Here is a 27,032-nt window from a genome sequence, read left to right as displayed (position 1 = left end):
AAATTGTGTCATGTACAAAGTAGATGTCCTACCCGACTTGCCAAAACTATAGTTAACAATACATTTGTGGAGTGGTTAAAAAACTATGTAAACTTCCAACTTTAACTGTATCTAACCCATTAAACCAAAGTAACAGGACCACGTGGTTTACAATTTAAGACAAACTAGTACAGAGGCACATTTTATTCAAAGAGAACTTTGTCAGTTGGCTTTATTGCCCTTTGTTTACATTAAGATATGTACATTAGACAAAATGCTGACATCATTCCCCTAAAAAGGACAAATGTGACAACATACAGAGAACACTGGGGCACTGCATCTCAGTGCTAGAGGTGTCTCTACAGGCAACCTGGTTCGAATCCAGGCTGTATCACAAACGGCCGTGATTGGGAGTCCAATAGGGCGGCATCGTCTGGGTTCGGCTGTTATTGTAAATAAGAATTTGTTCTTAACGGAGTTAAATAAAGTTTAAATAAAAAATAAAAACAAGCAGGCAGATCTTCCTTCATAGATCAAACTGTATGTTATGCAGTCTATGGGTAAAACACTGTAGAGATATTATATCATGCAGCACGTCATGTGTTTTAGATGTAAACAGATATACAGTTAAATAATCAAAGTCCTTTCCAAATGAATTATGGGGGGAAATGGAGGTAAACCTTGGCATGACCATACAAATTACAACAAGCTGAATAAAGAATTAACCAAATACCAGGTTACAATCAAATTCTGTTTAAAATATAGATTCTTATGTACTGCGTGTCCCATCAAACAATCAATAACAGTTGTGACAAATTCTATTCTCCGCATTAATAATTCTGCAACAGGAAGAATTTATTTTGGTAGACTTCAATGTCACTGTATAAGCATCATATTGCCATTACAACATGATCAGACCCCAACAAGCTGAACAGAGACAGTTTCTTCAGTGTAGCGATTGCCTTGCAGGTACAAATACTGCATAATACTGTCATAAGTCTGTCTGCATGACAGGGAGCACACCAAACACACGCATAAACAATATTGCTTCCTAGTAAAAGTCTTAATCTGATTTGAAGAACCACAAACATGAATATTACATTAGCTATATTGCAGGAAAAGTTTTATAACAGAAAATAAACAAACAGTCTTCTTCTATGGGTTTACCCATCAAGTGTCAACATTTCACGTAGGTGGCTGAGGTTTTAGCTCTGGTGTAGAATAACAAAGTGACCTGAAAGAACCACCTTGTAGCATTATAAATACTGTGCAAACAGAGAGGTTATAAACACAAATAATACAGTATGAATTTAAATGTTTTAGAGGCCAGCAGGTGAGGTGCACATTAGCTGGCTGTCATTGAACTGCATCACATGAGAAACAGAGCGCCACCCAACTTCACGTCTTCAAATCACCTGAATAGAGCTGTATATTCAAGATTGTTCTGAACAATGAATACAACAAGAACACCGTAACTGTATGGAGTGTACATTCTACAAAACAACTTCAACTGGCGTTGGTCTGAGTGAGTGTAGGCTAGCGCTCGGTGTACACAGACATCACTGCATCTGGGCGGTTCAACTCTTTCCTTGTTTTAAGTGACATCAATGTGACGTACTGTGTTGGTCCATTAAATAACATGTGCATTGAGGGCTGAGGTCCGATGGAAGCAACAGGTGGCCGGCCATGTGACGCGTACTTGTTGCCACCTCATACATACAAGATGGCGTCTTGTTATTAGACAGGCTCCATGTTAAGGGCGAGTCTCACTTGGATTTGAAGTTTCTCTTCATAGACTTCCATTTCAATACCAGCGCTGGGTGACAAGAGAGGCAGTGATCTCTTCCACTAATACAGCGTGACTAGTAAATAGCCAGTCATATTCACAACAGTCCACGATAAGGCTGAAACGCCACTGGCTCTGCCCACATCACTGTAAGCCCCTATTCCAGACGGCTCAAGGAGCAGGTTCCTTCATTCAGGGGCTAAGGTGTTACAAAGCCTATTGACAGATAAACTGGCCAAACTGCCAAAACAGTTTTACAACAAGGATTTTACAGAGGTCAACCTGATGAATCAAGTAGGTGTATAAGCCTGATGACACGGTCACTATTAGGCAGTGGTTAGAGCGGGGAGCTTTGTAGTGTGTGTGTGTGTGTGTGTGTGTGTAAGAGCATGCATCAGTGTATGTGTGTATGTAAAGGGGGTCCTGCTACGGGGGAGCAGATGGACATTCAGCAGCCTGTCTGTCAATCATCATGACCCTCCTGTGACGACCCTGACACAGCATCACTCAAAACCTCTCCAATCCCTTCCCTCTAAATCGGCTGTCTGTCTGACTGCCACTTTACAGAGCTGCTGCAATATAAAGTACAGAGATTCTCTGTGGTTCTCATGTGGTCTTCTCATGCTGGATCTGATAGTAACACGCCTGACAGACAGAGGGAAATAAAATGAATATATGATACAGATAGTTACAGCTTCATTTATTCCCTATGAAGCGGTGTGTGTAAGCGTTCATCGATCGCATGAATATGTTATGAGTATCTGAATAAGTTATGAGTGTGAGTGCCTGCATTTGGATGCTATCTGCCATAGAACGTATACTATGAGTGTACCTTCAGAGTGGTGAACATGATGCCGTGTTCTCCATGCTGTACACAGGGGTCCATCAAGTCCTCTATCAGACTCACCTCTGACCCCAGATTCCTGATCCTGAAGAGAAACACAGCCTTGGTTAACACACATACACAGTACCAGTCAAAAGTTTGGACACACCTATTCATTCAAGGGTTTTTCTTTATTGTTACTATTTTCTACATTGTAGAATAATACTGAAGACATCAAAACTATGAAATCATGGAATCATGTAGTAACCAAAAAAAAGTGTTAAACAAATCAAAACATAGTTTATATGGCAATTCTTCAAAGTAGCCAACCTTTGCCTTGATGACAGCTTTGCACACTCTTGGCATTCTCTCAACCACCTCTCACCTGGAATGCTTTTCCAACAGTCTTGAAGGAGTTCCCACATAAGCTGAGCACTTTGTTGGCTGCTTTTCCTTCACTCTGCGGTCCAACTCATCCCAAACCATCTCAATTGGGTTGAAGTCGGGTGATTGTGGAGGCCAGGTCATCTGATGCAGCACTCCATCACTCTTCTTTTTGGTCAAATAGCCCTTACACAGCCTGGAGGTGTGTTTTGGGTCATTAGTTCCACTAAGCACAAACCAGATGGGATGTCGTATCGCTGCAGAATGCTGTGGTAGCCGTGCTGGTTAAGTGTGCCATGAACTATAAATAATTCACAGACAATGTCACCAGCAAAGCACCCCCACACCATCACACCTTCTCCCCCATGCTTCACGGTGGGAACCACACATGTGGAGAACATCAGTTCACCTACTCTGCATCTCACAAAGACACGGCGGTTGGAACCAAACATCTCAACTTTGGACTCAGACCAAAGGACAGATTTCCACCGGTCTAATGTCCATTGCTTGTGTTTCTTGGCCCAAGCAAGTCTCTTCTTATTATTGGTGTTCTTTAGTAGTGGTTTCTTCTTCAGCAAATCGACCACGAAGGCCTGATTCATGCAGTCTCCTCTGAACAGTTGATGTTGAGATCTGTCTGTTACTTGAACTCTGAAGCATTTATTTGGGCTGCAATTTCTGAGGCTGGTAACTCTAATGAACTTATCGTCTACAGCAGAGGTAGCTCTGGGTCTTCCTTTCCTGTGGCGGTCCTCACGAGAGCCAGTTTCATTATAGCACTCAATGTTTTTTGTGACTGCACTTGAAGAAACTTTCAAAGTTCTTGACATTTTCAGGATTGACTGACCTTCATGTCTAAAAGTAATGATGGACTGTCGTTTCTCTTTGCTTATTTGAGTTGTTCTTGCCATAATATGGACTTGGTCTTTTACCAAATGTGGTATACAGAAGCCCTCTCTACCTTGTCACAACACAAATTATTGTCTCAAATGCATTAAGGAAATAAATTCCACAAATTAACTTTTAACAAGGCACACCTGTTAATTGAAATGCATTCCATGTGACTACCTCATGAAGCTGGTTGAGAGAATGCCAAGAGTGTGCAAAGCTGTCATCAAGGCAAAGGGTGGCTACTTTGAAGAATCTCCAATAGATGTGATTTCTTCACTATTATTCTACGATGTGGAAATTAGTAAAAATAAAGAAAAACCCTGGAATTAGTAGGTGTCCAAACTTTTGACTGGTACTGTAAATAGATGTGTAGTTCTGATTCTAAAATTGGAGAAAAATCAGATTTCTGTGCATCTCTGAGGATGTGTGTGTTCTCATCGACTCACCGGGCGCGCAGCACCACGTAGAGGAACACAGGAAACAGGTCGTCCATGGACCACAGGAAGCTATCCTCCAGTGATGACACCACTTCCTTTGTGATCTCCTCGAATGTCAGCTGGATCACCTGCAGCTTGTCGGATGGGGTGAACGTTGTGCTGAAAACAAACTGTCTTAATACACGACCACGTATAAACCACAATATCATAACTTAAAGAGTGCATGAGACTCATTCATTCATGAGACGATATAGTACTGCTCTGGATAAAGCGTACCTGATCTGCTGTAAGGTCTCCGTTGCCGAGGCAAAACAGGCGTCTTTTGTGCTGGACACAACCTAGAAAAGGGGAGAGAGACTGTCAGTAAGGACAATCTAACATGTACTTGGTGTAATGTTGTAATTCACCCACAGAAGGGCAGTGTGTTTCAGAATGTACTTAGTGGTCATACCTCTGTCCTCTCCCCCAGCACTGGAACCGAAACCGGCCAAAACTTACTGAAAGCAAAAAGAGATGCATTTTTACATGTTATAACTACAGTTTTTCCATGTCAGGACCGTCAGGCTACATGATCGGAAAAAAACTTGTACGAGGCTAAATTAAAAAGGCCCCGACTATCCTCACATTCTGTTTCGCAACACGGATTCAACAGAATGTAAAACGGCGAGATTAGAAGGGTTGTAAGAGGCTACTACTAGTCATTCCCAACCTCATTGGTCAGTCCAAGAGAGACTCACTGTTGCACTCCGAGGAAGGCGAGCAGGGCCATGTCTGGCTGTTTGTTGAGGCGGAGGACACACTCCCAGTACACGTCGTCCTCCCTCTCCTTCTCCAGGGCGTACAGGGTGAAGAGAGGGGGGTAGAGACGAGGCAGCAACACCGGCAGGAGCAGAGAGGAGCTACTCACTACACGCCTGGGGAAACCACACACACATCATTCAACACACATTCAGGGGCTTAACATATTTCTCTTCTGGAAGAAAACAGCATTTAAACAACAGTGACATGCTCTTTTACATAAGATATGCTATGGTCGTACCCAGGTTTGGGGGATTCTAGCTGTGTGTCTGCGCAGTTGGAATCCTTCTTGTCCTGGGGGTCAGAGGATGGTTCAGGGATCACTCCACCCTCCTCAGGCAGATCTGGGAACAGGAACCTGGGAGACAAACAAACAAACAAACATTACACATACAGTACATGGCTTAAAACAATGGAAAAACAGTATCTGACCGTTTTAGGCCACACACACACACACACACCTGACGAGCTGGAAGATGCGGGCCAGGTAGGACATGATCTCGTTGACAGCCTGCAGTAGGAGGCGGCGGTTGGCCCCAACCCCCACGTAGGTCATCCTGTAGACAGCCACTAGGGTCTCCATCAGCCTGCCCAGGGGGTGCAGGGGCGTGTCACACGCCTGGGGGGTAGGGGGGGGGGGACAGTGAAGGTTAAATGTGAGAGTTTCAGAATATTCCTATTTTGTGGTGTTTTCTCAATGAGGATAAATCATGTTAGATCTAAAGAGAAAATCAGTATGAACAGGGGCACCTCAGGACGACGGCTCAGACATTTCTTCATCATCATCATTATTAAACCATACTGAAAAGGATTTTGCTTGTCAAACAGTGGGTGCTGGTATTTTTGCTTGTCAGACACGTTGGTGCGTGGGTCCATTTGCTGAGGGGGATTAGGAGGGTTAGGAAGTCACCCGGGGTCGTTGGCTCACCTTGATGAGGTAATGGCGGATACGGTCATACTTCTCCATGGTAACAGGGCCAACATGCTGCTGTGGGTTGAACTCCAGACTCTCCAGAGTTCTGTTATGACTCTGACTCAGGTTCATCTCCGGGCTGGAACACACATCAATACCACTTAGACAACTGTACTCTGTGTGTGTGTGTGTGTGAGTGAGTGAGTGAGAGAGAGAGAGTGAGGTGTGAGGTGGAAGTACTGTGTGTGTGGTCTCTGTTCTCTCTACCAGTCTCTGTGCTGTCTCCTGCTGGTGGTCAGGGCTACAGCGATGTTCTCCCAGGCTCTCTGGTTCTCTCCCTGGCCAGGGGCCTCACAGCCCAGCCTCATCCAACACTCCTCAAACACTGCCCTCCACTTCTCCTCCGGACGCACCGCCAGGCGCCCCAGCTTACTGGAGACACACATAAAAAGGAAATAGACTATTTCTATGTTCACATACACGTTCACTTGACTGGGTTCATTTCAAAACTGTCAAAACCTTTTTCAAGGCTTCGATGCAAAAACAGAGCAGGATCATCTCTTGCGGACAGATTGCCTTGCAATTTATTTATACTTTTTTTTTGTTTAACCACTTTTAGCTCAAGACTAAAATCTTTGAATCTGCTAATCCTCCACCATACTAAAACCAATGGCATTGAATGGTACAGAGACGTACACAGCGCGGCCCTTGTCCCCGTCTGAGTCGTAGAGGTTGGGTTTGAAGAAGGATCCGGTGACCTTCAGGCCGGAGCCCCACTCCCCGGTGAAGGTGCCCTCAAAGTAGTCCCCATTAGCCATGGTCAGCACACCCTGAGAGATTAGGGAGAGTAATGTGCTGTATTATACATGTGTCTGCACAAACGTATGTGGCTAAGCGAAAATGTGTGTGAGTGCAAGCTGTGTGAGAGAGTGTGTTCAGGCTTGTTTGTGTCTCTCTTCTTTCACTGACCTTTCCGTTGAGAGTCCAGTCCTCCGAGAACTCTCCTTCATATGTGGTGTTGTCCTCAGACAGCAAGACCCCTGTGCCCTGAGACAGCGAGAAAAAAAAAGAAAAAAAAACTGCAAATGGAGAGGTGATCATCTTTCCTCCAATATCTTGGAGCTAATGTGCTAACGTTCAGCTAGCGTCAGGAGGAAGAACCCCACTGCCCAGGAATCACCTGCATCTTGTTGTTGTTGAAGGCTCCCTCGTAGTACAGGCCAAACTGGGTTACTATGACGCCCGTGCCCTGCCGCTGGTCATCCTGCCACATGCCCATGTACTTCTCTCCTCTGACGGAACACACCAGAACAACACAGGTCACCACGTAACACCGTCAGCACTTCAGACACACTAATACCCTTTTCACACTATCAATCCAACCCCAACCGTACTGAGCTAGCTGGATGCGTAACCAGGCCAGCTCAGTTTATCGCTGCAGTATGAAAAGGGTGGGCTGGAGCGATCCACTACCTGGTGATGTCATCAAAGACGCCGTAGCCCGTCTTCTTGTCGTGCACCCATTGGCCGATGAAGACGCTGGGGGAGGAGGAGTTCAGCGTGCCGCTGCGCAGCATCCCGTGACCGTGACGCATGTTGTCCTGGAACGAGCCCTCGTACAACTCACCTGTAGCATACCTGCATAGACGACAGTCACATTGTTCGGGTACACAGCAGAAACATAGACACGCCCGCAAACTCCTGGTCACGCTTACAAAAGGGTGATTTTTAACCTGAAGGGCCTTTCTTAAATAACGTTGGAACTCGTCACAAAGGCAAACAGACTCACTTGTACGTTCCAATGCCGTGCATCTTCCCTTCTTTCCAGTGGCCTTGATAGTGGTCGTTCAGGTTCAACGTCTTGCTAGGCATAACGTAATCTCCAAAACTACGACCCATAAACAAATAGCAGAACAATGAGAAATGCCTTTATTTCTGACTACGGTGATTGATACATCGATTTATTGATCGATTTACACTGACTGACCCATCCTCCAGTCCGTTCTTGAACGTCCCCGTGTAAATTCTCCCATCAAGCCACTTCACCGTTCCCCTGGAAACAACAATTTTCAATTCATTGTGACTGTATGGAAGTGGAACCAAAGGCACCAGGTCCTGCATCCCTCCTTCCCCAGCCAGACCCACCTCCCATTGGGCTTGCCGGCCAGCCAGCGGCCCTCGTAGGTGGCCTCCTTCAGACGGCTGTCCTTGTAGAAGGTGTAGCAGGCGGTCCGGGAGATGGGAGGCTCCGCCCTCTGCCCTGCCCCTGAGCCTGACTGCCCCGCCCCACTCATGGCCTGGTCCACTGCCTGGTTGATGGAGCGAAGCCACTTGGCCTGGAGAACCCACGGCGGTTAATAGTCATATTGAAGTGCATTTAATTGAACTGAATGGGTTGTTACACCGTCTGTCACCCCAAACTGAACCCAACTAGGCAGATTAACAAGAATCTACAAAAGACACAAACACTACATACTTGTAACCTGAGCAGGAGAGTAGTGAGGCCTAGCTATTGGCTAGTGGCCTACCTTCTCCATGGAAGAACAGGCCAGCAGGGTGAAGGTCTCCTCAGGTGAGATCACCTTCAGTCCATACCTGGATGGAACAAAGCACAGCTCAGTGGAAGCAGCGTTTCCCAAACTCGGTCCTGGGGACCCCAAGGGGTGCACGTTTTGGTTTTTGCCCTAACACTACACAGCTGATTCAAATGATCAAAGCTTGATGATTAGTTGAATCAGCTGTGTAGTGCTAGGGCAAAAACAAAACGTGCATCCGGGGGGGGGGGGGGGGGGGTGACAGGACCAGGACCAAGTTTGGGAAACGTTGAGCTAAGTGCTCAATAACACACCAGCTAAACTCTCTAATTGGGCGGATAGGGGGATAGACTCACAGGTCAGTGTTCTCCTCAGGGATGGGCTCGACCCACAGTGTGGCCAATGGGAAGACATGGTGGGTGGAGAACTGGAGGAGAGGGAGGGAAGAGAGAGAGAGAGACATCAGTATACTGATACACTCAGCTACAGATACAGTACACTGGTTCAACAGTCAGGAAGTAGTCAGGGCACTGGAGCTAAACACAGGTCACATGACCTAATAGATGCCAACTTGCATAGCAAGCAGAGAGGCGAGGGCGACAGGGCACGAGGCAGGCCGACAGACACAGCACACAGGGTGCAGCACACAGGGTGCAGCACACAGGGTGCAGCACACAGGGTGCAGCACACAGGGTGCATCACACAGGGTGCATCACACAGGGTGCATCACACAGGGTGCATCACACAGGGTGCATCACACAGGGTGCAGCCGACGGGGGTAAAAAGGCACACTGTCATCAAACACAGCTAGGTGGGTGCACACTAAGAGAGACAGCGGCACATCACAGGAAACTGTTTTGAGAGAAGTGAACCGGAGACGGCCGATCCTCACGTGTGGCGTCACATGGTTTCAGAGTAATGATAACTAAAGGCTCCACATGGCAAAAAATAAAAACGGGTCAAAAAAGGCATCTTAGTTAGATAACCAAGACGCACACGTCGGGAAGACCCAATAACGGCAGACTTAACTTTTTAGATTGACGCCTGTAAGCAGAGTCGACGTGTTGCTATGACTACGACTACAATGTCATAAAAGTAGGCAATATACTACAGAGAGCCTTAGTTATTCAAAGTATCAGTTCAGCTTTCCACACAGTATCCTGAGGCTAGCATCAGAGGGCAGGGGGCACCGGGCTCGGCTGAGGAGAAGCTGCTCACTGTAAAGTGGTGTACAGAACCCGCTGTGGGGCTCCTAACGTTCAGGAGCAGTTGGGTTAGTTAAAGGGAGAAGGCGGAGAAGGTAAATAACGGCCATTCTTCACTGTGAGCTTCAAGAAATCAAAAACAGAGAGGCTTATTCCAGCCAGATGTTAGTTAGCACACCCGAACGTACATGAAAAGATCAGAAAAACCGTGTGTTTTGGTGTGGGTGTTATTTCAAGCTGTGAAGCCGATGTTTGTGGTTTACAGGCCGGCAGCAGGTGCCTAAAGAGCCGCTACAGGAAGCCTACATCCTAAGCCGAGCCCTGGCCACACGGGGGCGCTGCATTCACTAGGGGGCAGTACACTGGCTGCTGCTGCATACTTACAAGGCTTTTATAGGGAACCACGCCCTGATAGAACAAGGACAAAGACAAACACACAACTTGATAGGAGTCAGTCAACACACCAGATATATTCATATCAAATGCTCTGAGGGTGAATGAAAGAAAAGAGAGATTGGCACCTTTGTAAGAGCCAGCTGTAAGAGCTGTGCTTACCTGAGCGTGGACGAGTGCATCGTTGAAGAGGATGAACCAGTTGACAGAGAACCTTCCAGAGTTCTGTAGCGTCAGGGACTTGTTACTGCTCTCACAGATCAGCCTCCGGGGGGGCTTACGCAGGGAATCCTGGAACAGGATGGCCAAGTGAAATGGGATAAGAGGTTGGTAAACTGGAGATATTGTGCTGAATGAAAGATCTTCTACCCGTTTCACACTATGGAGTCAAACCGAACTAAGCTGTGCTCTGCCGGCCTGATTATACATCCACCATAGTTTCCGGAACCATGCTTGAAAGGACATCGTGAAAATAAAATATCTGAGCGAGCACAGTGCGGTTGGCATTGGCTCAATAGTGTAAATCTGGCTCTGATTACTGTGGTCAAACCAACTGACCAGGCCACTGACCGTCATCTTGCCAGGGAAGCTCTTCCAGAAGTGGTATGTGTACTCTGCCTCCTTCCTCCTCATCTTCAGATGAAGAGCCAGGGCCTCAAAATTAGAGCAGCCGTCCTGCAGCTTCTGGTAGTCCACTGAGCTCTGCAGGGATGGAGAGACACACACGAAAGGGAGAGTTTTGAAGGTGTGTGAGCGTGTGTGTGTGTGTGTGTGTGTGTGTGTGTGTACAGCCCGGTCCTAGGTCCTCCACGTACCACCTCGAAGCAGGTTCCCAGTTTGAGCAGCAGCCTGCCATACTCGTGAAGGTGTCTCATGGGCAGGTAGAAGAGCGCCACCAACAGGTCACTCAGAGGAATGTTCTCCTCGCTGGACTCTGCCAGCCGCTGCAACAGCTCTGGACACTTCCCAAAGAATTCTCTGAGCAGAGGAACAGAAGATGGTGGAGGGGGTGGCGGGGGAGGATGGAGGGCAGGGGAAGATGGAGGGCAGGGAGGGAGGAGAGGGTGGGGGAAGATGGAGGGAGGGAGGAGAGTGTAGGGGAGGAGAGATGGAAAAAGAAAGAAGAGATGTCCTGTTTTAATTCACTGTTCACCTTTCCAGAAACAAACACATTGGTTTATAATTAAGCAATAAGGCCAGAAGGGATGTGGTATATGGCCAATATAACACGGTTAAGAGCTGTTCTTAGAGTGCCTGGATACAGCCCTTGGCCGTGGTATATTGGTCATATACCACAAACCCCTGAGGTGCCTTATTGCTATTATAAACTGGTTACCAATGTAATTACAACAGTGAAAAAATGTTTTGGGCATACCCGTGGTATATGTGGTATTTTTTGCATTTTTGCATCAGCATTCAGGGCTCGAACCACCCGTTTTCATAATTAAAAAGAGCCCATAAAAATGATTTCGAATTAATCCTTTGACTTTTCCCTTTCCAATTAAACCTGCATGAGCTTCCTCAGTCTCATTGTGTGCAGAACAACTAGGCATCAAACAGCTGTCCCTTGACACAGGCTTGGGTCAATGTTAAGGATAATGAGCACACAGGCTTGGGTCAACGTTAAGGATAATGAGCACACATGCCTAGGTAAATGGTAAAGATAATGAACATATAATGAGCACCGCAAATGGTAAGGATAATAAGCTAAGGCTGCTAGACGTCCTACTGTGTGTGTGTGTGTGTGTGTGTACACTCTCACAGCGAGGGCTTGGCCAGAGCTTGGAAGCCCCCCATCACCAGGAAGTTACCCACAGAGCAGCAGTACCTGGCAGGGAGGGATGAGGAGGGGGAAGGAATGGAAAGAGGAGGAGAGAAGGAGAGGTCACGCAGAACTACATGTACACATGTACCAAATAACAAAAGAGGGACATTTCTCACAGCAGCTAGTACAGAGGTGCTTTTTGTAAAGAAGTAAATGTCAGACAGCGGGAGGGTACATACTGTACATACTCATTGTACGTGTCCAGGAAGATGCTGGCGTGCTCCAGCATAACCAAGCTTTTCACCTCCCGACGGCGGCGCAGGTTGGCGGTGAGCGAGGCGGAGTGCTGCCCAGTGAGGTGGCACAGGCGGCTATAACACCTCGCCAGGCTCTGTAGCAGCACTGTTGACGCCGGGCCTAGGGCTGTACCCAACGACTCTGAGGGTTAGAAGGAGAACACACACCTGTTAGCAAAACACTGTGGGAAAAAAAAAAATATATAAAATAAAAAAAATACACACAACCAAGAGGTAATCAACCTAATATTTACTCTGAAACGTACCAACTTACTCTAGTCCAGCACATAGTTAACCAAAAGTTACAGGTCTGTACTAATAATAACATTTAACAAAACGGAAGCTTCATGCCAGATCTTTTTGAATGCGGACCAATCCCTTTCCCTTTGATTGGACATTGGTTACCATGAAAATAAAACTCGCCCTTCTCTCTCTCCCTCTCTAACCTCTGACCCATGGCCTCTGTCCAGCGGAGCTGTAGCGGGAGCAGTAGTTCTCACCCAGGTCCAACAGGGGGCGCAGGATGTGGTTCTTCACAGAGCTCAGCTTGCAGTAGAACTTCCTCTCGGCAGCAGCCAGCTCGTGGAGGCTGGCGATGAAACCCGTGACGTTGCGGTCGGCTAGCGCCACGCAGCTCTGGCCCCCCGCGAATACACCGCTCACGTAGCCCAACTAAAACACGGATAAACAAAACCCACAGACACACGCACCACCATCGGGTCAAATGTCAGTTGAAATCACAAAGCAGATGCTGAATACACAAAAAGTGGAACACAGCAGGGGTTCAGTACACTGTGTGTGTGTGTGTGGTCCACTACTCACGTTCATGCAGAAGGGGAGCAGCACTGGTTGCTGGGTGTAGCTGTACCCCTCTGTCTGGTCCTGGGGTGCGTCCTGCGCCGCCTCTCTGACCTGCTGTCCGCTATAGTAAAGGATGGGCTGGTAACAGTCCCCATCGGCCAGGAGGAGGGTGTGCTGCGCCCCCGCACCCACGTCCCATACACGTATCCCCTCGGACAGCTACAGGGTCACACCAGGGACAAACAGAGCAGATCAGATCACTGTACATTTGTGTTGTGCTAGGCTTCTACAACTCAGTGGCCTTGTGGTTTGAGTGTCCACCCTGAAATTGGAAGGTTGGGAGTTCGATCCCCGGCCAAGTCATACCAAAAACTGTAAAAATGGGACCGGATGCGTCTCTGCTTGGCAATCAGCATTAAGGGGATGGATTGGAGGTAAGGCCATGCGACAGACTAGCGTCCTGTCCAGGGGATGGGCGTCAGTATAGAGACAAAGTAGAATCTCAATTCAACGGCTAAGACACAAGAGGTATGTGGCAGGGTCTACAGTCAATCACGGATTACAAAAAGAAAACCAGCCCCGTCACGGACCAGGATGTCTTGCTCCCAGGCAGACTAAATAACTTTTTTGCCCGCTTTGAGGACAATACAGTGCCACTGACACGGCCTGCAACCAAAACATGCGGCCTCTCCTTCACTGCAGCCGAGGTGAGTAAAACATTTAAACGTGTTAACCCTCGCAAGGCTGCAGGCCCAGACGGCATCCCCAGCCGCGCCCTCAGAGCATGCGCAGACCAGCTGGCTGGTGTGTTTACGGACATATTCAATCAATCCCTATCCCAGTCTGCTGTTCCCACATGCTTCAAGAGGGCCACCATTGTTCCTGTTCCCAAGAAAGCTAAGGTAACTGAGCTAAACGACTACCGCCCCGTAGCACTCACTTCCGTCATCATGAAGTGCTTTGAGAGACTAGTCAAGGACCATATCACCTCCACCCTACCTGACACCCTAGACCCACTCCAATTTGCTTACCGCCCAAATAGGTCCACAGACGATGCAATCTCAACCACACTGCACACTGCCCTAACCCATCTGGACAAGAGGAATACCTACGTGAGAATGCTGTTCATCGACTACAGCTCAGCAGTTAACACCATAGTACCCTCCAAGCTCGTCATCAAGCTCGAGACCCTGGGTCTCGACCCTGCCCTGTGCAACTGGCTACTGGACTTCCTGACGGGCCGCCCCCAGGTGGTGAGGGTAGGCAACAACATCTCCACCCCGCTGATCCTCAACACTGGGGCCCCACAAGGGTGCGTTCTGAGCCCTCTCCTGTACTCCCTGTTCACCCACGACTGTGTGGCCACGCACGCCTCCAACTCAATCATCAAGTTTGCGGACGACACAACAGTGGTAGGCTTGATTACCAACCACGACGAGACGGCCTACAGGGAGGAGGTGAGGGCCCTCGGAGTGTGGTGTCAGGAAAATAACCTCACACTCAACGTCAACAAAACTAAGGAGATGATTGTGGACTTCAGGAAACAGCAGAGGGAACACCCCCCTATCCACATCGATGGAACAGTAGTGGAGTGGGTAGCAAGTTTTAAGTTCCTCGGCATACACATCACAGACAAACTGAATTGGTCCACCCACACAGACAGCATCGTGAAGAAGGCGCAGCAGCACCTCTTCAACCTCAGGAGGCTGAAGAAATTTGGCTTGTCACCAAAAGCACTCACAAACTTCTACAGATGCACAATCGAGAGCATCCTGGCGGGCTGTATCACCGCCTGGTACGGCAACTGCTCCGCCCACAACCGTAAGGCTCTCCAGAGGGTAGTGAGGTCTGCACAACGCATCACCGGTGGCAAACTACCTGCCCTCCAGGACACCTACACCACCCGATGTTACAGGAAGGCCATAAAGATCATCAAGGACAACAACCACCTGAGCCACTGCCTGTTCACCCCGCTATCATCCAGAAGGCGAGGTCAGTACAGGTTAATCAAAGCAGGGACCGAGAGACTGAAAAACAGCTTCTATCTCAAGGCCATCAGACTGTTAAACAGCCACCACTAACATTGAGTGGCTGCTGCCAACACACTGACTCAACTCCAGCCACTATTAATAATGGGAATTGATGGGAAATTATGTAAAATATATCACTAGCCACTTTAAACAATGCTACCTAATATAATGTTTACATACCCTACATTATTCATCTCATATGTATACGTATATACTGTACTCTATATCATCTACTGCATCTTTATGTAATACATGTATCACTAGCCACTTTAACTATGCCACTTTGTTTACATACTCATCTCATATGTATATACTGTACTCGATACCATCTACTGTATCTTGCCTATGCCGCTCTGTACCATCACTCATTCATATATCTTTATGTACATATTCTTTATCCCCTTACACTTGTGTGTACAAGACAGTAGTTTTGGAATTGTTAGTTAGATTACTTGTTGGTTATTACTGCATTGTCGGAACTAGAAGCACAAGCATTTCGCTACACTCGCATTAACATCTGCTAACCATGTGTATGCGACAAATAAAATTTGATTTGATGTGACTTGTACATCAAGCTGCCTCATGCTACAGAAACAGGATAAATGCAGCTATGAACAGTTCTGGCTCGCACATGCCAAAGCTACTCACGCTTGTACTAACAGTCCTGCACAAACTCAATAGTCAAAATGTCCTATGATTTGTGATCACTAAGCAGCTGAGGGTGCTTTTCCATTGAGACTTAGTCCCACACCAGGGGGTCTCCCGTGCTTATACACCTGCATTGCTTGCTGTTTGGGGTTTTAGGCTGGGTTTCTGTACAGCACTTTGAGATATCAGCTGATGTACGAAATACTATATAAATCAACGTCAAAATCAAAAGTAACATTCAGTATCTGGCCACCAGCTGCATTAAGTACTGCAGTGCATCTCTTCCTCATGGACTGCACTAGATTTGCTGGTTCTTGCTGTGAGATGTTACCCCAGTCTTCCACCAAGGCATCTGCAAGTTCCCAGGCATTTCTGGGGGGGAAATGACCCTAGCCCTCACCCTCCGGTTCAACAGGTACCAGATGTGCTCAATGGGATTGAGATCTGGGCTCTTCACTTGCCATGGCAGAACACTGACATTCCTGTCTGCCGGAAATAACCCACAGAAGGAGCAGTATGGCTGGTGGCATTGTCATGCTGGAGGGTCATGGTAGGATGAGCCTGCAGGAAGGGTACCACATGAGGGAGGAGGATGTCTTCCCTGTAACACACAGCGTTGAGATAGCCTGCAATGACAACAAACTCAGTCCGATGATGCTGTGACACACCGCCACAGACCATGACGCACCCTCCACCTCCAAATCGATCCCGCTCCAGAGTACCGGACTCAGTGTAACACTCATTCTTTCGACGATAAACGCAAATCCAACCATCACCCCTGGTGAGACAAAAAACGCGACTCGTCAGTGAAGAGCACTTTTTGCCAGTTCTGTCTGGTCCAGCGACGATGGGTTTGTGCCCATAGGCGACGTTGTTGCCAGTGATGTAAGGCAGGTGCTCACCAGACAACAGGCCTACAAGCCCTCAGCCCAGCCTCTCTCAGCCTATTGCGGATAGTCTGAGCACTGAAGGAGGGATTCTGCGTTCCAGGTGTAACTCGGGCAGTTGTTGTTGTCATCCTGTACCTGTCCTGCAGGTGTGATGCCCGGATGTACTGATCCTGTGCATGTGTTGTTACACGTGGTCTGTCACTGTGAGGACAATCAGCTGCCCGTCCCGTCTCCCTGTAGCACTGTCTTAGGCGACAGTACGGACATTGCAATTTATTGCAGTCCTCATGCCTCCTTGCAGCATGCCTAAGCCACGTTCACGCAGATGAGCAGGGACCCTGGGCATCTTTCTTTTGGTGTTTTTCAGTCAGTAGAAAGGCCTCTTTAGTGTCCTAAGTTTTCATAACTCTGACCTTAATTGCCTACCGTCTAAGCGGTTAGTGTCTTAACGACCGTTCCACAGTTGCATGTTCATTAATGGTTTATGGTTCATTAAACAAGCATGGGAAACAGTGTTTAAACCCTTTACAATGAAGATCTGTGAAGTTATTTGGATTTTGACAAATTTTCTTTGAAAATTTGAACGTCCTGAAAAAGGGACGTTTATTTTTTTTGTTGCTGAGTTTAGGTTAGCAGTGTTTCTTCTAAGATTGTTTTCAGCAGCGGAGGCAAAGGTAGCACGGGAGGGGGTGCCAAAGAACACCATTCACCTGCGTTGCCCATCGACGGGGGCATCGCTGCTAAATTAATAAAGGAGGAACACTGGGTTAGTGTGTGGTAAAGATGACTGCATGGGCACCATTTTCCTCAATTAAAGAAACACACTCTTACCTTGGCAAGGCGAGGGATAGTAGTAGGACACGCCATGTGTCCTAGCTGGCCAGAGCTGTTACTACCCCAGGAGAAGACCTTGAAAACACACACACAAATGTTCACACAGTTGGGAGGAATCCCTCCGACTCAGTTTCCCATGAGGAGTGATAATGTAGTTCCTGACCTGGGACTGTGTCGTCAGGGCCAGGGAGTGATGTGCCCCAGCAGCCACAAGCACCACCTCCTTACTGCTCAGACACTTGATGCACAGTGGCTGCAGCCTGCAGGTCAGAAACACCTCTCAGTCAACAACCAGGGTCAAAGCATTTCAGAGTAGGAGTGCCAATCTAGGAGCATGTCATCCCTGTCCATGTAATCTTATTTATCTCAAAGGCCAAACAGATCCTAGATCAGATTCAGCACTCATACTCTGATGCTTTACTGGTCGACACAACTGTCAATCATCATGGTTCTCATCCCCAGCCCTCAGTGATTGGTGTTGAGTGGACACTGACCTGGGGAGGTTGTCCCCGTGGCCTAGCTGGCCCTCCTCACCACGCCCCCAGCTCCACACCTCGGTCTGCAGAGAGGGGAGCAGCTCCCCCGCCTCTGGGAGCCCTCCCACAGGGGTGAGGGGCACTGCTCGCACCCTGGGCCGGCTGGCCCTCCGCAGCAACCTGGGGGACACTGCAGACGGAGACAGACCGATATGTTTCTTAAATTTCTTAAATGGCACATTTTCTATGCTTCCTCTCAAGCCATGTTCAGTTACGGCAGTCAACTGCAGCTAATGTTACGGATGAAGTCCTCTCTGTTCCACAGGTGAGTGTAAACAACTGTAAAGACATGCTCAGGATGACTGGTTTAGTCACGGAGTGATCTTCATCTACTCGTGAAAAACAAAACACTTCTGCAATAACCCAGAAACACAGGCCTCACAGCATCCTCCTGATGATGAGTCATTGTGCCCAGCCGGAGCCAGGTCCCGTACCACAGTAAGCATATGGGAGGGAGTGTTAATGAGGACAGACAGACCAGGGCATCACTGATGAGGCGTGGGTTGGTGGTTTCCACTGTGACATCCTGTCCCCCACTGAGAGCCATCTGTCCCCCACAGAGAGCCATCTGTCAGCCCAGAGGAGAGCCACCAAGAGAGGGGAGCGGTGAGCTGTCTGTCCCCTCCCTGGCTGCAGCAGGAAGCTAATAATTTATTTTTTATTTGTTCCATTTCACAGGACATATATAAGTGTGTATTATACGCATGTGTCAAATGTGTTTTTTGCATATCCCAAATCCCCTTAAGACACCCTCGGCTAGCTAGGGACAAATCCTACCGTTCAGCGGTCACCCTACCAACATGACAATAGAAGATTCCTCCGATACTGCAGGCACTACCACTCTAACTGGGTTTCTCAAGAGATTATCACGGCCATCTTGCCCTCTCCATCTTCCTCACCCTCTCTCCCTCACACACAGATATGTCTTCTTCACACTCTCACTTCCTCAGTTCTCTCCCTCTCCTTCCCTCACAATCTCACAGACTCTCGCTCCTTTCTTCTCAGTCTTATTCGCTCACCCTCTCCTCACTCCTCTCCTTCCTGCAACCCTTCTGGTTAAGTCCTCACATATTCCTCTATGACTGAGAGCTTTAATCGCGGAAGAAAAACCACTGTTCACTGACTGTAGTCCACACACACATAAGAGCCATGAAACACCACACTGAAACAAAATGGTCAGCCGTCACAGCATTCCAAAACATACTGTATAGTACTGTAGTTCAGATGGACGTTCGATATGTTCGCAGGCCGGATGAGCGGGGACACACGCATACTTACACATCAGAGTATAGGAGGAAGATAAGAAGGATAAGAGGCGATGAGCAGAGGTGGAGGATAAGAGACGAACAGCGTATCTACCCTGAGAGAGGAGTCCAGGCAGAGAGAGACGTCGACTCAGGCCCTCGGCCTCCTCCTCACGGATATCCCCCGTGCTGCAGCTCTTCTTCCCCTGCATGGACTCCTCCAGACGCACCCGCTCCTCCGCGGGGCCCACTGGAAACCCTCCTGGCACCCCACCGGGTGCTCCTGCTACACCCCCAACCCCAGGGTAGTAGCAGTTAATCCTCTTCTTCAGGGACAGAGCCTCGCAGGTGGAGACCACTCTCTCGGCCACGGCGGAGGCACAGGATGAGACCAGGCTGTTGAGGGCAGAGCTGGTGGTCACTGGCATGACCCCAGGGAGGAGGTCAGAGGTCAGGAGGTCAAGGCTATCTGCTGGGGGCTGAAACACAGGGTGCATTAGGCACCACACAAAATAAAACTGACAGAAACAGGAAGACTTCCTGGACCTATAAGAAAAGCACATTTTAGTTATCCTTAGCAAAAATGTTTTACCTTTGCGTGCCTTAATGAACACGACCCAGGAAACACCGCGTGACAGCTCATTGTCACTTTTCAAACACCTCAAACTCCCAAAAAGTCAGCATGTCACCCACCAAGTGTGCAAAAAATGGGTAGCTTTAGGCTTAAAGCATCAAATCATCAGTACTAACCTGAAAACTTGCTCCTGCTATGGTCGTCTTGGCAGTCTCCTCAGCCAATGAGGTGTCAGACAGTTTCTTGAGATATTCTTTCACTGCCTGATCATCAGGGTAGGGGGAGTTCTGAGACCCTGCACCCCCCACACCGCCAACAGTTCGATCTGAGTCTGTCCCAGCAGCAGAGATGTCAGAGTCTGTAGTGGTTAAGACTTCCCCATTCTGTGCCACTGTCCTCCTCCTCTCATAGTCTGTATGGTCTGTTATGGAGGGATGGAGACCAGGCGCTGAGGCCGAGGTATGAGAGGAGAGGGGCTCTGAAGGGGAGCTCTGGAGCCTGAGCGGAGGGGACCTTCCAGGCTCCAGCCTGGCCTCTCCGTCAGCCAGCAACTCCACCCCTAGGGGGCAGTAATGACTATCTGAGATAATGACGTGGTCCTCCTTGTCCGTCATGGTGTAGAGCAGCTGGTTGCACTGGCCACACTTGTCTGGCAGGGGCCGCCGGGCCTCCTGAGGTGGTAGGCAACGCACCAAGGCAAGGCTGTGGAAGGCCCCACAGGCCACCTGAAGGACGTGTCTGCCCGCCAGGTGCTCCACCTTCTGGGGCTTCCAAACGGGGAAGATGGTGGTGACCAGGCCCAGCTGGCAGCCGCTGCCCCAGGCCCATACCTCGTGCTGGGCAGAGAGAGCAAGGGAGTGCTGCTCCCCGCAGGCCAGCTCCAGGACCCGGATGGTATAAGGGGGGCTGGTGTCGGGGTCCAGGACAGCCACTGGAGTAGGGTTGGGGACTACAGTGAGGCTGGACAGGCCACACTGGCCGAAGGAGTTCTCCCCCCACATGTGGACCCCGCCGTCCTCGGTAACCGCCCCGCTGTGGAAGCTGCCCGCTGCCACGGCGACAACGCGCTGGCCGCTGAGAGCGCTCTCTAGGACGGGCTTCAGGGGGCCCACCTCTGAGACCTGGCTCTGTTTCCATGGGAACTCACCAAAGCTGTACACCTGCCCGCCTAAATACATCACAACATTCAAGTCATAAGACAAGAGGATTTATTAGAAATGATTAGCAGTAGTATGTGTAGATCAGTATACAAACCCCAAACAAAATAAATTGTTTTAATTATAGATCAAGCAGGCTAATAATAAATGTCTTTATATATCAAAGACTGTCCATTGACTCTCACCCTCCACCAGTAGAACCCCATGGCGTGTTCCCAGGGCAGCCTGCAGCACAGGCCTGGACAGGAGCACTCTCTCTGGGGTGACACTACAGGAGTAGCCCTTCCAGGTGTGGAGCGAACCTCGCTCCCCTGAACTGTCCTCACCAGAGCTGGAGAATACATACAGAAGTAGACAGACAGACAGACACATTGACAAGTCATTTCTCAAGGATTCTGAACAACCACACAGATAGAGGAGACATTGTTTTTGAACTACCCTGATTAAACATGCCCTGGAACAGAAGATACAGTAGCTAGCTAGAGAAACAACAAGAGCTTTGTGAGGGCATAGACTTACATGAAAAATATTCTGAATTGTCATATGATGATCACATAACATTTATTGACAACACCCTACCTCGGGGCTACATACCTTTTCCTCTGGGACTCCATCACTGAGATTAGTCCATGGCAATGCTGATGCATATAGACTGGTGAAATTCAACTTGAAAAACTCCAAATCCGTTTCTAAATTCAGCCCTGTATTGAATACGGCAAACAACATTGGACACAAGACAACTTACAAAAATGAGTAGCTAATGGTAACACTGCCTCACTTAATTGCATACAGCCCTTACTGGTAGCTAGGTGGCTTCAAAATAGCCAGCACGAGTGACAGTACGCGAGTGTGTTGTTGTCACACACACACACACACACACACACACACACACACACACACACACACACACACACACACACACACACACACACACACACACACACACACACACACACACACACACACACACACACTTCTCATCATGGTTTACATGGCTAGCTGTCAATCATGTGGGAGTGACGTAACTAGCTAACACCCCCCCATTGATTTTGAGTAGCCAAATAGCTAAATACTATTAACTCTTTATTTGACGAAATCCTATTTTCAGTCCATTAACTAATTAGTTCATTAGTTTGCTTGAAACTACGCAACTGGCTAGAATGATTAATTCCTACCATAATTACTAGGTGCCTACCAAAGCCTTTGACAGTCTCAGTAACTTACTTTGTTATAGTCTCCGTGTAACTACCGTTAGCTAGCAACTCGGGGCTGACATGTGTCCTTCCACTTGCTCCTTGTACTGTAGCTACTGACCATATATTATGTACAATCTCAGATACAATTGTCTTTCACTTACCGGTTCCCTGACCATGTCCATTTCTTCATAAACCTGTGAAATGTGCAGCGACTGAGTTATGCGAGGGATTAGCTGAGTAGCTAATGGCTAACCTTTTTTTCGCTTTGTCGTTGTGACCACAAGTTGAACGGAACCCGAGAGGACTCAAAGTGTGTGTATTTTCTTGCCTTTTTTATATTTCTTCTTTTTTTTACAACATCGATTCTGTCAAGTAGCTTAGCTTTGTTAGATATCTATTTTGAAATTCACCAGATATGGAATTCTGCTGTTTTACACTGATTTTCTATTTGATGAACGTGTGCCAATGCTCAATGTCAAGGTGAAAAACAGGTGCAGGTACAAGGTGCAGGTAGGTGATAAATCATTGTCAGGAAAGTTGACAATTTGTACATTTTGGAAAAAATATAGCTGCAAGCGGCAATGATCAGTGTCCACAAGATGAGAAAGAACAATATAAATTGGATTAAAAAGCAGGCACTCTATCGTGTAGGGACTATCTTTCTTTATGTGCCATCAGTGAAAACAGTGAGAAGTATTTTTAGCTTTAGAATATGTGCTAACTTGCATCTATAGGTACAGTGCAGCTATATTTGAATGCAAAAACCATTAAAGACTGATGTAATGAGTCTAAATACAAAATCTGGAGTGACTGACATACAGTGGGAAGGAAAAGTATGTGAACCCTTGAGAATTACCTGTATTTCTGCATAAATTGGTCATAATTTGATCTGATCTTCATCTAAGTCACGACAATAGACAAACACAGTCTGCTTAAACTACTAACACACAAACAAGTATACATTTTAATGTCTTTATTGAACACACAGTGATGGTTGGAAAAAGTATGTGAACCCTTGGATTTAATAACAGGTTGACCTTCCTTTGGCAGCAATAACCTCAACCAAATGTTTCTGTAGTTGCGGATCAGACCTGCACAACAGTTAGGAAGAATTTTGGACCATTCATCTTTACTAAACTGTTTCGGTTCCACAATATTCTTGGGATGTCGGGTGTGAATTGCTCTCTTGAGGTCATGCCACAGCATCTCAATCGGGTTGAGGTCAGGACTGACTGGGCCACTCCAGAAGACACATTTTCTTCTGTTCAAGCCATTCTGTTGTTAATACATTCTGTCTTTTGGGTTGTTGTCCTGTTGCATCACTTAACTTCTGTTGAGCTTCAATTGGCAGACAGATAGCCTTACATCCTCCTGCAAAATGTCTTGATAAACTTGGGAAATCATTTTTCTGTCGATGATAGCAAGCTGTCCAGCCCCTGAGGCAGCAAAGCAGCCCCAAACCATGATGCTCCCTCCACCATACTTTACAGTTGGGCTTAGGTTTTGATGTTGGTGTGCTGTGCCTTTTTTCTCCACACATAGTGTTGTATGTCCACAGAATATTTTGCCCGTAGCACTGCGGAACATCCAGGTGGTCTTTTGTGAACTTCAGACGTGCAGTAATGTTTTTTTTGGACAGCAGTGGCTTCTTCCATGGTGTCCTCCCATGAACACCATTCTTGTTTGGTGTTTTACGTATTGTAGACTCGTCAACAGAGATGTTCGCATCTTCCAGAGATTTCTGTAAGTCTTTAGCTGACACTAGGATTCTTCTTAACCTCATTGAGCATTCTGCGTTGTGCTCTTGCAGACATCTTTGCAGGAAGGCCACTCCTAGGGAAAGTAGCAACAGTGCTGAAATGTTTCCATTTATAGACAATTTGTATTACCGTGGACTGACTTTTAGAGATAATCTTGTAACCCTTTCCAGCTTTATGCAAGGCAACAATTCTTCTTCTTAGGTCTTCTGAGATCTCTTTTGTTCAAGGCATGGTTCACATCAGGCAATGCTTCTTGTGAATAGCAAACTCTAATTTTATGAGTGTTTTTTACATGGCAGGGAAGCTCTAACCAAAATCTCCAATCTCATCTCATTGATTCGACTCCAGATTAGTTGACTCCTGACTCCAATTAGCTTTTGCAGAAGTCATTAGCCTAGGGGTTCACATACTTTTTCCAATCAACACTGTGAATGTTTAAATTGTGTTCAATATAGACAAGAAAAATACAATAATTTGCGTGCTTTTAGTTTAAGCACACTGAGTTTGTCTATTGTTGTGACTAAGATGAAGATCAGATCAAATTGTATGTCAAATGTATTCATAAATCCAGGTAATTCCAAAGGGTTCACATACTTTTTCTTGCCACTGTGTGGTTCATGAGGAGAAGATGGTTGCAGATGATTTTGAGTGTTAGCGTTGCATATGCAAAGAATGTTGTTCATAGTTTCCTTGTTTTTTCAGATATCAACACCAAATTCAGTATGGTTCACTTTAGGGACGTCCATTATAGTGGTGACACATTTCAAGTCTATAGGCCACTGTGGAATAGATTTACAGTGGTTTAAATGGACACGTAAAATCTGATTTTGGATTTGTCAGTAACTCATTTGATTTGTCATTTGGTCCTATGGTTAATGAGAGGTTTACAGGTTTAAAAATATAAACACTACCGTTCAAAAGTTTGGGGTCATTTAGTCATTTCCTGTTTATCTGCCATAAATAGTACCCGCAAAACACCAGTCACAACGTCAACTGCTCTTTTGCACACCAGTATCTCTGCTTGCACATCATCATCAGCTCATTTATCACTTCAGTGTTCATTTGCTCAATTGTAATTATTCGCTCCTATGGCCTATTTATTGCCTACCAGCTGATGCCTTTGGCACACACTGTATATAGACTTTCTTTTTTCTACTGTGTCATTGACTTGTTTATTGTGTTATTGGCTTTTTTTTATTGTTTACTCCATGTGTAACTCTGTGTTGTTGTCTGTGTCACACTGCTTTGCTTTATCTTGGCCAGGTCGCAGTTGCAAATGAGAACTTGTTCTCAACTAGCCTACCTGGTTAAATAAAGGTGAAAATAAAAACAGTGAAGAGGCGACTCCAGGGATGCTGGCCTTCTAGGCAGAGTTGCAAAGAAAAAGCCATATCTCAGACTGGCCAATAACAATAAAAAATTAAGATGGGCAAAAGAACACAAACACTGGACAGAGGAACTCTTTCTAGAAGGCCAGCATCCCGGAGTCACCTCTTCACTGTTGACGTTGTGTTTTGCGGGTACTATTTAATGAAGCTGCCAGATGAGGACTTGTAAGGTGTCTGTTTCTCAAACTAGACACTCTAATGTACTTGTCCTCTTGCTCAGTTGTGCACCGGGGCCTCCCACTCCTCTTTCTATTCTGGTTAGAGACAGTTTGCGCTGTTCTGTGAAAGGAGTAGTACACAGCGTTGTATGAGATCTTCAGTTTCTTGGCAATTTCTTGCATAGAATAGCCTTCGTTTCTCAGAACAAAAATAGACTGACAAGTTTCAGAAGAAAGTTCTTTGTTTCTGGCCATTTTGAGCCTGTAATCAAACCCACAAATGCTGATGCTCCAGATACTCAACTAGCCTAGAGAAGGCCCGTTTTATTGCTTCTTTAATCAGGACAACAGTTTTCAGCTGTGCTAACATAATTGCAAAAGGGTTTTCTAATGATCAATTAGCCTCTTAAAATGATGAACTTGGATTAGCTAACACAACGTGCCATTGGAACACAGGAGTGATGGTTGCTGATAATGGGCCTCTGTACGCCTATGTAGATATTCCATAAATAGTCTGCCGTTTCCAGGTACAATTGTCATTTACAACATTAACAATGTCTACACTGTATTTCTGATCAATTTGATACTATTTTAATGGACAACATTTTTTGCTTTTCTTTCAAAAACAAGGACATTTCTAAGTGACCCCAAACCTTTGAACGGTAGTGTATATTTTTGGCATATTTTAGCATAGATGCTAATATGCATCTACTATAGTGTGGCCATCTTTGAATGCGTCAATGTTATTTTCTCATACTCTTTTGGGACTGTTGTGATGAGTCCCCCCCAAAAAATGTGGGAGTGAATCTGACTTTTAGTTCATGAGAAGATATTTTATGATTGTTCTAATCATTATCGTTACATAATCAAAACTTAACATGCTTCATCGTGGTAATGTCTGCGACGACCCTACAATGTTTCAAGTTGATAGGCCATTGTGAAGTGGATTAACAAAATATTTATTTTAATTGGACATGTAAAATCTGATTTCCTGATTTGATCAATAACTCAGCCATCTCTTAACCAACCAAGTGTTTCACAAACTAAGTTAAGTGTTTTAGTGATGCACCACGGGGCCTACATACCAAACTTGGTGTTCTGTGGACTTATGGGTCATGGGAATACGTTTTTCAGGTTTTCCAAAATGTCCAAGATGGAGGAAAATCTATCCTGATGGACCTTATGGGTCCTTGACGCAAATTTGTTCAGCACGAGGAAAGACACCTACATTTCAAGCCTCTAGTTCAAACAGGTCGGGGAATAGGAGGGTGTAAGTGAGACTACTGGCCAATTGGTGCCATTCTTTTGGACCAAGTTACTCATGGCCTCTAGTTTCTGTGTGCCAAATTAGATGTTTTTTTTTTAACCAATCTATGCTTGAGTTATTGGAATGAAGATGATCAAAAGCATGGCTCACTTCCTCCCCCAGGAGCCCACAGTACACACACACATTAGTGACTCCCTGAACACAATGCTCAAGCTCCAACCTTTCAAAACACACGGGCAGCCCCGGCTCTCTCCTCCACTGAGAGCTCATTGGGCAGAGTCTCCTATCTGACGCCACTGATTGGCTATTGAATGTTGTCTCACATGCAGCAGAATAACTGGCAGC

At 46.8% G+C, this 27,032-nt stretch overlaps 2 protein-coding genes across 3 annotated transcripts in view; one reads left to right on the top strand and one right to left on the bottom strand.

Moving 5' to 3' along the window:
- Positions 1–146: 146 nt before the first annotated feature.
- Positions 147–22,603, bottom strand: LOC139413037 (alsin-like). 2 transcript variants are annotated; one of them, XM_071160027.1, is made up of 34 exons: positions 22,276–22,603; positions 21,513–21,619; positions 21,104–21,249; positions 19,938–20,929; positions 19,303–19,666; positions 17,902–18,073; positions 17,571–17,667; positions 17,405–17,482; positions 13,027–13,224; positions 12,705–12,876; positions 12,157–12,346; positions 11,906–11,971; positions 10,959–11,121; positions 10,714–10,845; positions 10,306–10,434; positions 8,902–8,972; positions 8,540–8,606; positions 8,157–8,347; positions 7,999–8,064; positions 7,801–7,899; positions 7,485–7,649; positions 7,192–7,303; positions 6,981–7,058; positions 6,708–6,841; positions 6,279–6,443; positions 6,027–6,150; positions 5,560–5,717; positions 5,340–5,456; positions 5,038–5,214; positions 4,752–4,797; positions 4,577–4,638; positions 4,310–4,459; positions 2,598–2,694; positions 147–2,410 (listed from the first exon to the last, which is right to left on the bottom strand). In XM_071160027.1, the coding sequence occupies exons 2-34, from the start codon at positions 21,563–21,565 to the stop codon at positions 2,372–2,374; spliced, it is 5,070 nt and encodes a 1,689-aa protein (XP_071016128.1). In that variant the 5' UTR covers positions 21,566–21,619; positions 22,276–22,603; the 3' UTR covers positions 147–2,371. The 2 variants fall into 2 exon arrangements, with proteins under 2 accessions (XP_071016128.1, XP_071016127.1); XM_071160026.1 differs by having other exon boundaries at positions 12,651–12,876; positions 22,276–22,406.
- The window catches only part of LOC139413040 (cyclin-dependent kinase 15), a 29,948-nt gene continuing 25,213 nt past the window's right edge, over positions 22,298–27,032 (top strand). Inside the window, exon 1 of the mRNA XM_071160031.1 lies at positions 22,298–22,424. The gene's annotated coding sequence lies outside the window, so the exon portion shown is untranslated. The remainder of the gene's footprint in view (positions 22,425–27,032) is intronic.

Source organism: Oncorhynchus clarkii, chromosome 7 (genome assembly GCF_045791955.1).
Source record: "Oncorhynchus clarkii lewisi isolate Uvic-CL-2024 chromosome 7, UVic_Ocla_1.0, whole genome shotgun sequence".
NCBI lineage: Eukaryota > Metazoa > Chordata > Actinopteri > Salmoniformes > Salmonidae > Oncorhynchus > Oncorhynchus clarkii.
The sequence above is the reverse complement of the archived record's forward strand: the minus strand, read 5'-3'. Positions and strand labels throughout refer to the sequence as shown.

What these genes read in the sequence shown, in the direction of transcription:
- LOC139413037 (XM_071160026.1), bottom strand. Translation starts at nt 21,565, where the DNA reads ATGCATCAGCATTGCCATGGACTAATCTCAGTGATGGAGTCCCAGAGG. An exon ending in TGGGGTTCTACTGGTGGAGG is followed by an intron (nt 20,930 to 21,103) that starts GTGAGAGTCAAT and finishes TGATGTATTTAG; the next exon opens with GCGGGCAGGTGTACAGCTTT. An exon ending in GCTCTGGCCAAGCCCTCGCT is followed by an intron (nt 11,122 to 11,905) that starts GTGAGAGTGTAC and finishes TCCTCTGCTCAG; the next exon opens with AGAATTCTTTGGGAAGTGTC.